This window comes from Ictidomys tridecemlineatus, chromosome 5, assembly GCF_052094955.1.
Source record: "Ictidomys tridecemlineatus isolate mIctTri1 chromosome 5, mIctTri1.hap1, whole genome shotgun sequence".
NCBI lineage: Eukaryota > Metazoa > Chordata > Mammalia > Rodentia > Sciuridae > Ictidomys > Ictidomys tridecemlineatus.
In genome coordinates this window covers 56,357,823-56,373,134 of record NC_135481.1, presented here as the reverse complement: position 1 = coordinate 56,373,134, position 15,312 = coordinate 56,357,823, and the positions used below count along the sequence as shown (strand labels likewise).

Sequence of the window (15,312 nt, the reverse complement as noted above, 5' to 3'; positions counted from 1 at the left end):
AAAAAAATCTTATATCCAGTGAAACTAAGCTTGAGATTAGATAATGAAATAAAAACTGTCCATGAAAAATAAGTTAAAATAATTTACAACTGGAAAGCCTGCACTCAGAAGATCCTTAGCAAAATATTCCATGAGGAAATGAAAAACAACACTGAAAAACAGCAAAGAGAGGTATTACACTAAAAGAAAAACCTAATAACACTAAATGTTAATGGACTAAATTCACCAATCAAAAGACAAAGACGGGCAGATTTAATTTTTAAAAAAATAAGAAGATACTAAAACAATATATACCAAGCTCCGACCTGCTTGCCTTCAAGAGACTCATCTCACAGGAAAAGACATCCATGGACTGAAGGTAAAAGGCTGGAGAAAAAAACATACCATGTACATGGACTGCAGAAACAAGCAGTGATTTCTATGCTCCTATCAAATAAAGTAGACTTCAAGCTACAGTTAAACAAAAGGGATAAAGAAGAACATTTCATACTGCTTAAGGGAACCAAACATCAACAAGACATAAGAATTATGAATATATATGCCCCAAACAATGGAGCATCTATATTCATTAAAAAAAAAAAACTCATTCCTAAGTTCAAAAGTCAAATACACCACAACACAATAAATCTGGGTGACTTTAACACACCTCTTTCACCACTGGATAGATCTTCCAAACAAAAGCTAAACAAAGAAACTATAGAACTCAACAATACAATCAATAACTTAGACTTAACAGACATATACAGAATATATCATCCATCAATGAGTGAATATACTTTTTCTCAGCCTCACATGGATTCTTCTCTAAAATACTCCATATATTACACCACAAAACAATGCTTAGCAAATACAAAAAAGGAGAGATACTTCCCTGCATTCTACTAGATCATAATGAAATGAAATTATAAATCAATGACAAAATAAAACAGAAGATATTCCAACACCTGGAGGCTAAATAATATGCTATTGAACGAACAATGGGTTGCAAAACACATCAAAGAGGAGATTTAAAAATTCTTAGAGGTAAATGAGAACACTGAAACAATACATCGAAATCTCTGGGACACTATGAAGGCAATACTAAGAGGAAAGTTCATTGTATGGAGTTTCATTCCTTAAAAGAGGAAAAAGTCAACAACTTTTTGTAATGACATTACATATCAACCTAACATTACATATCAAAGCCCTAGGAAAAGAAGAACCAACCAACACCAAAAGCATAAAAGATAGGAAATAATTAAAATTAGAGCTGAAATCAATTAAAAATTGACAAACAAAAAGTTGCTGCTTTGAAAAAATAAATAAAATTAATAAACCCTTAGCCACACTAACAAAGAGAAGGAGAGAGAAAACTCAAATTACTAATATCAATGATAAAAAAGGAAATATAATGACAGACACTGCAGAAATACAGAAGATAATTAGAAATTATTTTGAATTTTTGTACTCCAATAAAATAGAAAATATAGAAGACATCAACAAATTTCTAGAGTTAAATGATGTGCCCAATCTGAATCAGGATGATATATGCAAGTAAACAGATCAATTTCAAGCAATGAAATAGAAGAAGGCATCAGAAGCCTACTAACCAAGAGAAGTGCAGGACCAGATGGATACACAGCTAAGTTCTACAAGACCTACAAAAAAGAACTAATACCAACACTCCTGAAATGATTTCATGAAAAAGAAAAAGAGGGAACACTTCCAAACTCATGCTATAAGGCCAATATCACCCTGACTCCAAAACCAAACAAAGACACATCAAAGAAAGAAAACTTCAGATCAATATCTCTAATGAACATAGATGCAAAAATTCTCAGTAAAATTCTGGTAAATAGAATACAAAAACATATTAAAAAGATAGTGCACCATGATTAAGTGGGGTTCATCCCAGGGATGTAAGGTTGGTTCAACATTCGGAAATCAATAAATGTAATTCATCACATCAATAGATGCTTAAAATAAGAATCATATGATCATCTCAATAGACACAGAAAAAGCATTCGACAAAATACAGCACCCCTTCATGTTCAAAATAGGAACATGGGATAAGAGGAACATATCTCAACATTTTAAACGTTATCTATGCTAAAACCCAAGCCAACACAACTCTAAATGAAGAAAATTAAAAGCATTCCATCTAAAAACTGGAACAAGACAGGGATGTCCTCTTTCACCACTTCTATTTAACATAGTTCTTGAAACTCTAGCGAGAGCAACTAGATGAAAGAAATTAAAGGGATATAGATAGGAAAAGAAGCCAAATTATCACGATTAGCTTACAACATGATTCTACACCTAGAGGATCCAAAAAATTTCTTAGAGGTAAATGAGAAGGAGAAACAATCATTGAAGTGAATAGAGAGCCTACAGAATGGGAGCAAATGTTTTCTACATGCACATCAGATAGAGCACTAATCTCCAGGATATATAAAGAACTCAAAAATCTTAATACCAAAAAAACAAATAACCTAATCAACAAATGGGCCAAGGAACTGAGCAGACACTTCTCAGAAGATGATATATAATCAACCAAAAAACATGAAAAAGTGTTCAACATCTCTAGCAATTAGAGAAATGCAAATCAAAACTACTCTTAAGAAAGTACACGTATGATGACATGAATGGTGTGACTCTAATTTGTGTACAACCAGAGATATGAAAAATTGTGGTCTATATGTATAATATGAATTGTAATGCATTCTGCTGTTATATATAACAAATAAAAATAAAAGATAATAATTGAAAGAAACTAAGATTCATTTCACCCTAGTCAGAATGGCAGCTATTAAGAGTACAAACAACAATAAGTGTTGGTGAGGACGTGGCGGAAAAGGGACACTCATACATTGCTGGTGAGACTGCAAATTGGTGCAACCATATGGAAAGTAGTATAGAGATTCCTTGGAAAATTGGGAATGAAACCACCATTTAACCTAGTAATCCCTAGTAATCCCACTCCTCAGTTTATACCCAAAGGTCTTAAAATCTACATACTACAGGGACACAGCCACATCAATGTTTATAACAACACAATTCACAATAGCTAAATTGTGGAACCAACCTAGATGCCGTTCAGTAGATGAATGGATAATATGTGTACACACACACACACACACACACACTGGAATATTACTCAGCAATAAAAGAGAATAAAATCATCGCATTTACAGGTAAATGGATGGAGCTGGAGAATATCATGCTAAGTGAAGTAAGCCAATCCTGAAGAACCAAATGCTAATGTTTTCTCTGGTATGTAGCTGCTGATCCATAATGGGGATGGGCGGGGGGCGGGGGGGAGCATGGGAGGAACTAAGGAACTTTAGAAAGGGCAAAGGGGAAGGAGGAGAACAGAGGGGGGCATGGGGGTAGGAAAGACAGTGGAATGAGATGGACATCATTACCTTAAGTATATGCATGAAGACAAGAATGGTGTGACTCTATTTGTGTACAACTAGAGACATCAAAAATTGTGGTCTATATGTGTACTATGAATTGAAATGCATTCTGCTGTCATGTATAACAAATTAGAACAAATAAATAAATTTTTAAGAAAAAGAGAGAATCACAACCAGAGGTATTAGATCTCTTACGTTCATTTAAAAATATTGAATTGATAATGTTAAAGATTATAGTGGAAAAGAAACAGAAAATTTAAGCAGAAATCATAAAAAAATAAATGAATGGAAATGTTAGATATAGAAATCACAATACCAGAAAAAATTCCTCTGGTGGGCTTATCAGCACAACAGACAAAACAAAAGAATGAGTGAACCTGAGGCTAAGATGAGAAATTATCCAAATCTTTGAAACAGAAATTTTTTAAACTATATAAAAGCACAAAACAGAGGATACAATAGCTGTTTAAAAAAAAAAAAAGTACCAAAAGTTCTAACATTACATGATTTAAGAGACTAAATGATCTTTAAAAACATTTGTTAGTAAAAACCCAGTATTATCACAAGTTTGGTTTGAAACTCTGCATTTTGTTTTCTACAAAATCTAAGAGACTGTTGCATTTAAAAATATTAATTTGTCACTAAACAGAAAAAAATTATTAGTTTATGTTCTTGGGCACAAGATACATTAAGATGCAATCTGGTGACACCAACAACAGAAAAGGGTGGTGACAGAATTTCACATTTTGTGTACTATTGAAGCAAAATTGGTAAATTCAATTTAGACCTAAGAATTAGGATAATAAATGTAATCACTATGGAAATCAGAAAGAAAATAGATAATATATATAATTGGGAATGAGCAAAAAATTTAAATATTTTACCACCAAAAAAACAAATAAATAAAATAAATAACTGAACACAAAAGAAAACAGTAATGCAGGAAATACAAGTGTGAGAGGGGGTTATATGTCTTATAGAAGCAAACATAAAAATGACAGAAAGCCTTCATTTTTAGTAATTCCTTTAAAAACAAATGAAGAATTTCTCCAATCAGTGATAGAGATTGGTGCAACAGCTTTTAAAAAAAAAAAAATGTTCTAACAATATTCTGTCAAGAGACTAACTTTTTAAATCAAAAGACACAAATATGTTAAAAGTGAAGGATGGAGGGGCTGTGGCTATGGCTCAGTGGTAGCGCACCTGCCTAGCATGTGTGAGGCACTGGGTTTGATTCTCAGCACCATGTATAAATAAATAAAAGTCTATCAACAACTAAAAAAAAAAATTTTTTTTTAAAGTGAAGGATGGAAAAAGCCAATGGACCCAAATAGTAACCAAAATAAAGGAGAGTGAGCTATATTACTATCAAATAAAATTGATTTTTAATCAAAAGAAGTTATAAGACAAAGACCAGATATTTATATACCTTCAATACTTCAAGAAGATTTATAAATATAAACATGTATGCACTTAATAACAGATCATGAAAATATATGAGGCAAACATTGTCAGATTTGGTGGGAGAAATAGATCATTCTATAATAATAAAGACTTCAAAATACTCCACTTTTGATTTAGATAGAGAAACTTAACAAAGGATTATCAACATTAACAATCATTAGTCAAATTTAAAAAATGACAAAATTAAAATTACTAAAATCAGAAATGAGACATTACTACCAATTCAAGAAATAAGAGCATGCTATGAGCAATTTTATCCTAACAATGGATATTCCAGATGACATGAAAAATCCCTTTAAACACAAAATCTGTGTTAAATCACTAAGAAATAGAAAATCTGAATAGACCTACAAATAAAAAGTAGGCTTAAACAGTAATCAAGAAGCTTCTTATGAAATGTTCTAGGCCTGATAAATTCAAAGGTGAATTCTACCAAACATAAAAAGAAGAACTAACACTAATTCTTCTCAAATTTTTCAAAACACTAAAGAGGGGGCAATACTCCCTGATTCATAACCTAATACAAAAGCCAGCTAAAGACACTGGGGGATGATGGTGGATAAAAGTCAGTATCTCTGATGAATGCAAATGAAAAAATCCTCAACAAAACGCTAAGAGAACAAGCTTAACACCATACCAAAATGTTTATATACTGTGAATAAGCAGGTTTTAACTCCAGGATACAAGGTTGATTCAATATATGCAAATAAATATAATACACTTTATCAACAAAATGAAAAATTAAAGGTACATGATCATCTCAATAAATGACAAAAAAGTATTTGACCAAGTTCAATGTCAATTCATGATAAAAACTCTCCACAAAGTGAGTTCAAAATGAAATTACATCAACAAAATAAAGAGCATTTATGAAAAGTCCACAGTTTGCATCATAATCAATAAGGAGAAACTTTTTCCCTAAGACCTAGTACAAGACAAGAATGCCTATTCTGCACAGTACTGAAAAGACTAGTAAGAACAAATTATACATAAAAAGAAATAAAAGGCATCTGAATAAGAAAGGAAGAAGTAAAATTATTGCTATTTGTAGGTAACATGGGCCATTATGTAGAAATCCTAAAAAACTAAACAAACAACAACAAAAAGAAAATAGTACTAGTGCTATGGTCTCAGTATAGTTTGAGTATGTCCCCCTAAAGTTAGCGTGTTGACATTTAATCTCCACTGTAAATTTTTAAGAGGGTGGAAACTTAATCCAACTGTGGTGTCTGGAGGCAGGGTCACTGGGAGGTGATTAAAATTAGTTAAAGTCGTCAGGATAGAGTCCTGATAATTAAAGATTGGTGGCTTTATAAAAAGGAGGGAAAAGACCAAAAAAGACATATTCTCACACTCACTGTCTCTTCCCATGTGATACCCTGTGCCATTTCTCTGCCAGCCAGAAGACCATCATCAGATGCAGCCCCTCAGCCCAGAACCTCCAGATATATGGCTAAATAAATCTTTTTTTCTTTATAAAGTTACTCAAACTGTAATATTCAACTATTAGAAACAAAATGAAGACAGAAAATTAGTACCAAGAAATTAGGCTATTATTACGAATACCTAAAATATGGAAATAGCTTTGGAATTGCTAACAGACATAGGTTGCAAGAAAATAAAGGAGCAGGCTTAGAAAAGGTCTATAATGCTATAAATGGGCATCACTGGTGATTCTCATGAGGACTCAGAAGACAAGGAGACAAGATAACTACTCTTAGATGGAAATAAGGGTTCTAGTGGAAATTGTGTACAGGACCTAAGACTTAGTGGAAGGCTGAAATTAAGAAGATGAACTAGTTTATTTGGAAGACAAAACTTCAAAACAGGAAGACATTATTGGCTACTTTTAGTTAGGCTAACAGTGAAATTGGGGAATAATAGGAAACAGAATGGGAAGATTTGGAAATTCAGAGGTTGGCCAGAAAAGGAAAGAAGAAAAAGAATGCTTTTGTCTAACTCAGAATATAAATCCTTTTCTCTTGACTTGGAATGCAGGGATCTTCCTATCTTGCTGCTGTCCAAGGCATACTTCTGTCCATATGTTCTGAAAAAAATGTACTTTGTATAATATTGGATCTGTCTGCCTCTTTCTTCAGTCTATTGGCACTTTCTGCCTCTCTTTAGTATGTTGATTCTCATACAAAGGGACAAGGTTTCTATAAAATACCATGAAGTGGTCTATGGCTGCTGGCATTCACATGTGTTCACAGCTTTTGCCAGCAGCAAACTTTTGTGTTGCATACATGGTGCTAATTCTACAGGCATATCAAATGTAAGAGTATGGGGTCATGGTGGCTGCCACCAAGATTCCAGGAAAGCCTGGAAAAGTCAGACAGAAGGATATTACAGGGTTGGAACCCATGTAGAAAATGCCTGATGAAGTGATTACCAGTTGAGTTGTAGAGTGGAGTCTCAGTGGAGACTCCAAACTACCAGGAGCAAGAATCACACATCTGGAAAAGCCATGGACATGCCAAATATCAAGGTAGCCATGAGAACCTGCAAAGCCTTATGAATGGGGCTACCCAAGGCCTTTGGGGCCATTTGCCTGCTGCAGCATTAACAACATTCCAGATTTCCTAGAGCTTTAAAATTTAATGTCTGCCACACTGGGTTTCACTCCTCCTTTGGGCTGATTATTCCTCTATATTTGCCTATTTCTTCCTTTTGGATTAGGAGGGTTTACCGTTCACCTATTCCACCACTGTAGGCAAGTAACTTGTGTTTTTTGTTTGTTTTTGTTTTGTTTTGTTTTTACAGAGGCTCACAGCTAAAAGACTTTGCCTTGAGTCCCAGAGGAGACTTTGGACTTTGACTTTTGAGCAATATTGGAACAAGTTAAAACGTTGACCCATGAAAAGAATGCACTTTGCCTTGTAAGGTGGACATGAGGTCAGGGGACCAAGAATGAAACACTATGGTTTGAATGTTGTTTGTAATCAAGAATTCATATATTGAAGGCTTGGTACCTATTATGGCAGTGTTGAGATGGTAGAACTTTAAGAAGTCAAACCTAGTGGGAGGTCACTGGGGTTGCTGCTCTCAAGAGAGCAAATTGTTGGGAGTGAGTCTAACCTGTGAATCACTCTTTGGCTTTCTATTAAGCAATGTGATCTCTCCCTCTTTGCTTCCACCAAAATTCAATATGCCTTACAGAGGAATGAATGAAATTTGGCCGTTACCTTACATCATATGCCAAAAAAAAAAAAACCCACCAAAAAAATGAACCAATGGAGCTGCCTGTTCTTGGACTTCAGTCTCCAAAACAGTGAGCTACATAAACCCCTTTTCTTTAAAAGCATGCCACCAGTGTTTTATTGTAGTATTGCAAAATGGAGAACACAACCAGCAAATAAATTCAGTACTTATATAAGCAATATAGAGGATCAACATGTACAAATCAGTTGTCTTTTTTTATACCCAGAGCATTTAATCCAAAAATGAGATTGAGTTCCACTTACTATAGCAGCAAAAATAATAAAATACATAGTAATAACCAAGGAGGTAAAAAGTCTGCACATTGAAAACCATAAGACACTGAGGAAGACAAAAATAAATTTTAAAATATTCCATGTTTATAGAATAGGAGAATTAATATTGTTAAAATATCTTTACCACCAAAAATGATACACAGATTCAACACAATCCCTTTCAAAATTTCTATGACATTTTTCACAGAAAAGAAAAATTTGAAAATTTGTATGGAATCACAAAAGACAATAGACAAAGCAGTCTTGAGGGGAAATAAAAGAAACAAGTTAGAGGCATTGAACTTCCTGATTTCAGATACAGTAATCAAAACAGTACAGTACTAGTACAGAGACAAAACAAATAGAAAGCCCAGAAATAATCCCAAGCAAATATGGTCAACAAAATTTTTACAAGAGGAGGAAGAATACATATATAGAATAATATAAAGAACAGGGAATCCTAAGGCATTGTTAGTGAAAATGTTAGTTGGTAGAGTCATTATAGAAAACAGCATGAAGTTCCTCAAAAAATTAAAAAGAGAATCAACAAATGACCTAGCAATAGCTTTTTCAGGGTATATACTCAAAGGAAATAAAATCAGTACCTCAAAGACAGATTTGTGTTCTCATGTTCATTGCAGCATTATTCACAATAGCCCAAATATGGAAGAAACTTCATAGAGTCCATCACAGATGAATGGATAAATCATGGGGTGTGTGTGTGTGTGTGTGTATGTGTATATATGTATACATATATACATATATATATAATACTGTAAATATAAATATATATTATAATTATTGTGTTAACTTTTTGTCACTGTAACAAAAAACAACTTTAAAAATATTTATATTATTTTGGCTCATTTATTTTGGTCCATGTCTCCTTGAATCCATGCTTTGGGCCTGAGATGAGACAGAACATTATGACCTAAGAACATGGAGAAAGAAAGCTGTCCAGCACTTTGACAGCCATGAAAGGGAAAAGAGAAAAGAGAGAGAAAGGACTAAGGATGCATCCCTTGGGGGCATTCCCTTAGTGACCTATTTCCTCCATTAGGCTCCACCTCCTATACCTGCCAAAACCTCCATATAGTCCATCCAGTTATAAACCGATCAATAGATTGATTGATCCATTGATGAAATCAGAGATCTCATGATTGAAATACTTCCCCAAAACCCCACTTCAGAAGTTCTGCTGCTTTGAAGGTCAAGCCTTCAACATATGAACCTTTGGAGAACATTCCAGATTCAAATCATAACTAGGGATAAATGGATAAGTAAAAGAGGTATATATATACAACCTGGTATTGTTCAGCTCTAAAAAGCTGTCATATACACTCAATATAGCTAACTCCTGAGGATATTTTTACTAAATTAAATAAGCCATTCACAAATAACAAATACTGTATGATTCCACTTATATGAGATACTTACAGTAGTCAAAAAATGAAATGGTTGTTGTGGGAACCAAGAAGAAAAAGGAATGGAGATTTATGAATATGAATGAGAATCTACTTCATATCACTGAACTGTACACTTAAAATTTAAGATAGTATGATTTATGTTATATGCATTATACCACTATAAAAATGGAGGTTAAAATGAAGTTTAACATGTGAAATCTGAGTTTCACAATGAATTCAGAAAGAGGTAGTATTCCAAAAGGGTATTTGAAGAGATAATGGTTGAAGTATTTACAAAACTAGAACAACAAAACAAAGATTGAAGAAGCCCAAAGAAACTTTTAACATACCTGTATTTTGCCAAATACCTACAGAAACATAGTAAATCTTGTTTCTTCTCCTTACATTTTTTGGGGGAGGATGTTAAACCCAATATTTCAATCTTTATTATTTGGAGTATTCAGCCCTGTGTTGTTCAATGATAGCCGACGCCAACACCTATCTACTTAAATTTAAATTTAAGTAAATGCAAATTTTAAAATTCAGTTCTTTGATTACACTAAACATATTTCAAGTGCTCAGTAAAAATATCTGAGGACTGTCTATCAAATGGACAGTACACACATCGACCATTTACATCACTGCAGAAATTTCTATTGACTATGCTAGTTTACAGCATTTATATTTAACTTGTTATATGGGTTACGATTTTTATCTATTATGCTATTTGTTTTCTAATTGTCAGATTTTTTTCATTCTTTTTTGTCTCTTTTCCTGCTTTCCTTTTCATTAAGTACTTTTATGATTCCATCTTCTCTGATATTGGCTTGCTATTATGTCTCCTGGTTTTATTAAACATCTTTAACTCACCAGTCTCTCCAGATAACACTATACTATTTCAACTACAAGTAATAACATTTACAACAACAAACTTTCTTTTCTTTCCCTGCCCCTTCCATCTTTTGTACTATCGTGGTCACATATTTTACTTCTCTATATATAGTAAAATACACAATGCACTGTTATTATGTATGACCATTTCCATGATCTCTCAGGTATTTATTTTTATGAGAAAACTGGAAAATGCAAAATCCTGTGAAAGACAAATTGCTATTTTAAATATTTTATCTTCACTGATATTAAAAGTAAACATTTTAAAAGAAATTTAGAGATACTTAATTCAAATTCTTGGTAATTTAGCAAGAGATTTTTAAAAATCAATGTGTACACCACATCTAACATTTTTACATCATAAAATACAATATTCTTTATATTTGATAAATTTACTACCTCAAGGTGGGTTTTGGGTTTTGTTTCAAATCCCACAGACTTGACACCTACAGATTAAGGGACTTCAAAAGAACACAGAGTTAAAGAGGTCTAGGCTTAAGCTCTATCCAAAGTTAGATACGTAAACAATACATCATTTTAATTGTAAGTTTATCTTGGAATCTTTAGGATAACATGTAGAATGATATGCTTCAAGTTCAAGATTTTAATTTTGAAAATGTATGTAGGTTTTATTTTTTATTTAATCTTTTGTTTTGTCCAGCAATTACTTGGCCTCACTGTACCCATTATTTCCTTTCATATAATATTCTTTAGACTACTTTCTTCTATTAAGAAACAAGAAATTATGGATCAACCTTCCATTCAACAGTTTACATTGAAAAGCCAGACCAAAAAATTACTTACTCCATCCAGAAATATTTGTGTCTGTATCTTTCAAGAATGGAAATATACATTTATTTCCATGAGACAGACTGTGACCATTTCCATCATTTACAGTAGTCATGATTCCAGATTTATTTCCAAAATGGATGCACATAATATGGCAGGTGAGCCATTGGGCCAGATCTACATTATACCTTTTGACAAAATATATTTTGTGGCTCATGTCTTATAAATGTAGTTTCACAGTAGACAGCAAACAGTGAATAAATCTATCCTTATTTCATGGCAAGGAGCCCAACTCATATTTTTACTGACTTACTACAGACTAAGTTAAGACCCAGTTAAAAAAAAAAAAAAAAACATGGTGATCTGAAAATGACTACCCACTTCAACATGCCTGCCAAGGACAGCCCTAAGAATACTACATTCCAATTCTCAAGAAACCTAACACCAGTGCTAGAATATTAATGTACTACATAAAATTTAGTATTAAGCACTGCTTATTTAAAAAAAAAAGAGTTAAGTTCTATAAACTCAAAATCTAAGAATGTTTAAGTGTTAATTAAAAATATCAGCAAGAAAGCCCTACACTTCAGTTCCTCAATGCAAAGTTCTTTTGGACACTTACCCAAGTCTTCCCAGCATCTCAAGCTCAGGAACTTTTGGTCCACATGTCTCTATTTGCAGTGGTTGGTATTCATAGAGAGCTTCTTCAAGCTTATGAACAGGTGCCAATGAAATATGTTGACCCTATTTCAAAAAGGAAAGAAATTGGTTCTTTTAATATTACTTTCATATTGTTAGTTAATTGTAGTCATTTCAAAGATGGACTAAATTCCTCATATTTAAAAATAATATCCATTAGGAGGTTTTTCAAGATAGTGAAATACAGAAAGTTGCTGTCCTGGCTGCTCCATAGCATAAAACCAAGAAAGCAGATAGGCAGCTTCTCAGCAGGGTAGTGAATAAAAAAAGCAGAGGATGAGGAAGACTTTACTGGAATTTAATATTGGACACTCAAAACAGATGAAGGACTCAGGAAGTTGGATATAATAAAATAAGGAAAAACTCCCCAGCACTGCAGGTGTTGCCATGGCCAGAAGCACCACTGGAAGCAGTCCCTCCATAAGCAATTTGGAAAAATAAGGGAATCATAGAAACCTGCATTTTTAGGAAGACTGAGTTATGTCTGCGTATGGAGAGTTTAGAGATCAAAGACACTGCCGGACTACACTGAAAGATGGCTGCACAATATCCTTGGATGAGAAAGAAGCTGCCATCTCTCCAGGCTGCATACATAGGACAGAGGAAGGAACCATTTTGCAGCCATGGTGCAGGGGGACAGCACCAGAGGGAGCCGATTCCTGGCAAACCCATGTTTGAACCAAAACACAGGACTGGTAAACTCACATTGCATGACACAGAGTGTGCCTAAGTGAGCAAGAGAAAATCAAATGTGAGAGAGGTTTATACAGAGAAACAACTGGTCATGGAAACATATCCAGATCTTCCCCTCCCCCTCCAATCCAGGTGCTTATGGGATGCATTAGGAGAGGTGGGCTTGGCTAGGAATTCAGAAAGTCTGAGGCAGGAGAGATTGAGTTTGGAGACTGAACCTGAGACCAGAAAGCATGGGGTCCACAGATGACAAGAGTAGAACTGGTTGCTCCACCACCTGAGTGGAACCCACGGACAATCCCAAGGGTAGAGTTTTCCAGCATGAACCAGCAAGTGCTGGGCCATGGAGGAGTGCTGACTTAAAATCTCCAGACCAACTGACATTTAGCAAACAGCCTGGAGTCTACCAAAGCCTAATTCCTGCCTCCAGAGTTCCACCTATAAGATTACCTCTCTCACTCCAGTAACCACACCCTGAAGGTGGAGCAAGCATCATACTCCAGAAAACCTACATAGCAATGCTGAGAAAGGAAGCTGAGAATCTTCTGAACTCCAAAGGAAACAATTCTTTAACTTTTCATTGAGATTTTTTGTTGCTGTTGTTCTTTTTTACTTTTCTGTTTAATTCTGACCTTAATGGTAGAATAGTTCAAGGACATTTATACAATTTCACAGTTTTGTTTTGTTTTTTTCCTCCTCATTTCTAGCATTTTTGAAACCAATCATTTTTCAGGGACCAGTTTTTTGAGGATTAGGATGTTTGATTCATATATTTCAGTTTTGTTTGGTATTGTTTAATTTTTTTATTTTTAACTTTTCAAACACCAATTCTATCCTCTCCCTGTCTACCATTTGAATTGTGAACTCTTTTGCAAACTTACTGTATTTATTGTAGGCAATAAGTGATCATTTCTATTTATTGTGACAATGCTATAGACATCATAACAAGAACTTTTTCATTTAATGCAACATATTATTTGCATTAATTATTATTATTATTATTTGTCTTCCCATAAACAATAAAGTACTGGAAACCTTCAGGGACACTACAAGTCTACAGGGTAGAAATTCTACAGCCTTGGATCCATACTGTTAGATGGGTAGCCACACAAACAGCATAAAAAAATCAAGGGAACAAATTGACCCAAACAAACCAAGATACTTCAATAATGGAATTCATCAATGTGACAGTGAAAGAAACATTCGAAGGAGTTTAGAATATACAAGTTAAACTAATCTATGAGAAAAAGAACACTGTAAGGAGTGAAATCAGAGAGAAAATATAGGAGATGAAAGATCACTTCAATAAAATAAAGCTGACCATGAAAATAAAGATAACCATGAAGGAAAGCTATGAAGAGACTATCAACAGAACTTCCAAAAAATATGGGATAACCTGAAAAGACCAAAATTAAGATTTATCAGAATACATGAAGGCATAGAGATACAAACCAAAGGAATACACAATCTTTTCAATGAAATAATACCTGAAAATTTCCCAAAACTAAACAATGAAATGAAAAATCAAATACAGGAGGCTTGCAGGACCCCAAATATACAAAATTACAACAGACACACACCAAGGCATATTATTATGAATATGCCTAACATACACAATATTATTATGAATATGCCTAACATACACAATTTTTTTAAAAAGGCTGTCAGAGAAAAACAACATGTCACACTTAGAGGAAACCAATCTGGATCTCAGCTGATGGCTCAACACAGATCCTCAAAGCTAGGATGTCTTGGAATTATATACCAAGCTCTGAAAGAAAATGAATGGCAGCCAAGAATACTATACCCATGAAAATTAAGTTTCAGAAATTATAATGGAATAAAAGCCTTCCATGATTAAAAAAAATTGAAAGAATTTAAAACTAGAAAGCCTTACAAACATTCTCAATAAAATATTTCATGAAGAAGAAATGAAAATAAAAGTGAACCAACAAAGGGAGGAACTACACTAGAAAAATAGTCAACCAAGGAGAAACTAATTCAAATTAAAAACTAGAAATAAATCAAAATGACAGGGAATAAAAATCATTTCTCAATAATAGCACTGAATGTAAATGGCCTAAACTCACCAAATCAAAAGACACAGACTGGCAGATTGGATTAAAAAACAAGGCCCAACAATATGCTGTCTCCAAGAGAGTTACCTCATAGGCAAACACATCCACAGACTAGAGGCAAAAGAATGGGGAAAAGCATCATTCACACAGATCTCATAAACAAGCAGGTGTTTCTATCCTCATATCAGATAAAGTGAACTTCAAGCCAAAGTGAATCAGAAGAGACCGAGAAGGTCATTTCATACTGCTTAAGGGAATTATACATCAACAAGATATAATAATCGTAAATATTTATGCCCCGAATAGTGGAGCATCTATGTATATCAAACAATCCCTTCTCAATTTCAGGAATCTAATAGACCACAACACAATAATTCTGGGAGACTTAACATGCCTCTCACCACTAGAAGATCCTACAAAC

At 33.8% G+C, this 15,312-nt stretch overlaps 1 protein-coding gene across 4 annotated transcripts in view; it reads right to left on the bottom strand.

Moving 5' to 3' along the window:
• The window catches only part of Mnat1 (MNAT1 component of CDK activating kinase), a 235,271-nt gene that overhangs the window by 95,005 nt on the left and 124,954 nt on the right, over positions 1-15,312 (bottom strand). For all 4 annotated transcript variants that reach the window (XM_078050015.1, XM_078050016.1, XM_005322767.5 and 1 more), the window contains exon 7: positions 12,044-12,165. In XM_078050015.1, the coding sequence (XP_077906141.1) occupies positions 12,044-12,165 (122 nt within the window). The remainder of the gene's footprint in view (positions 1-12,043; positions 12,166-15,312) is intronic.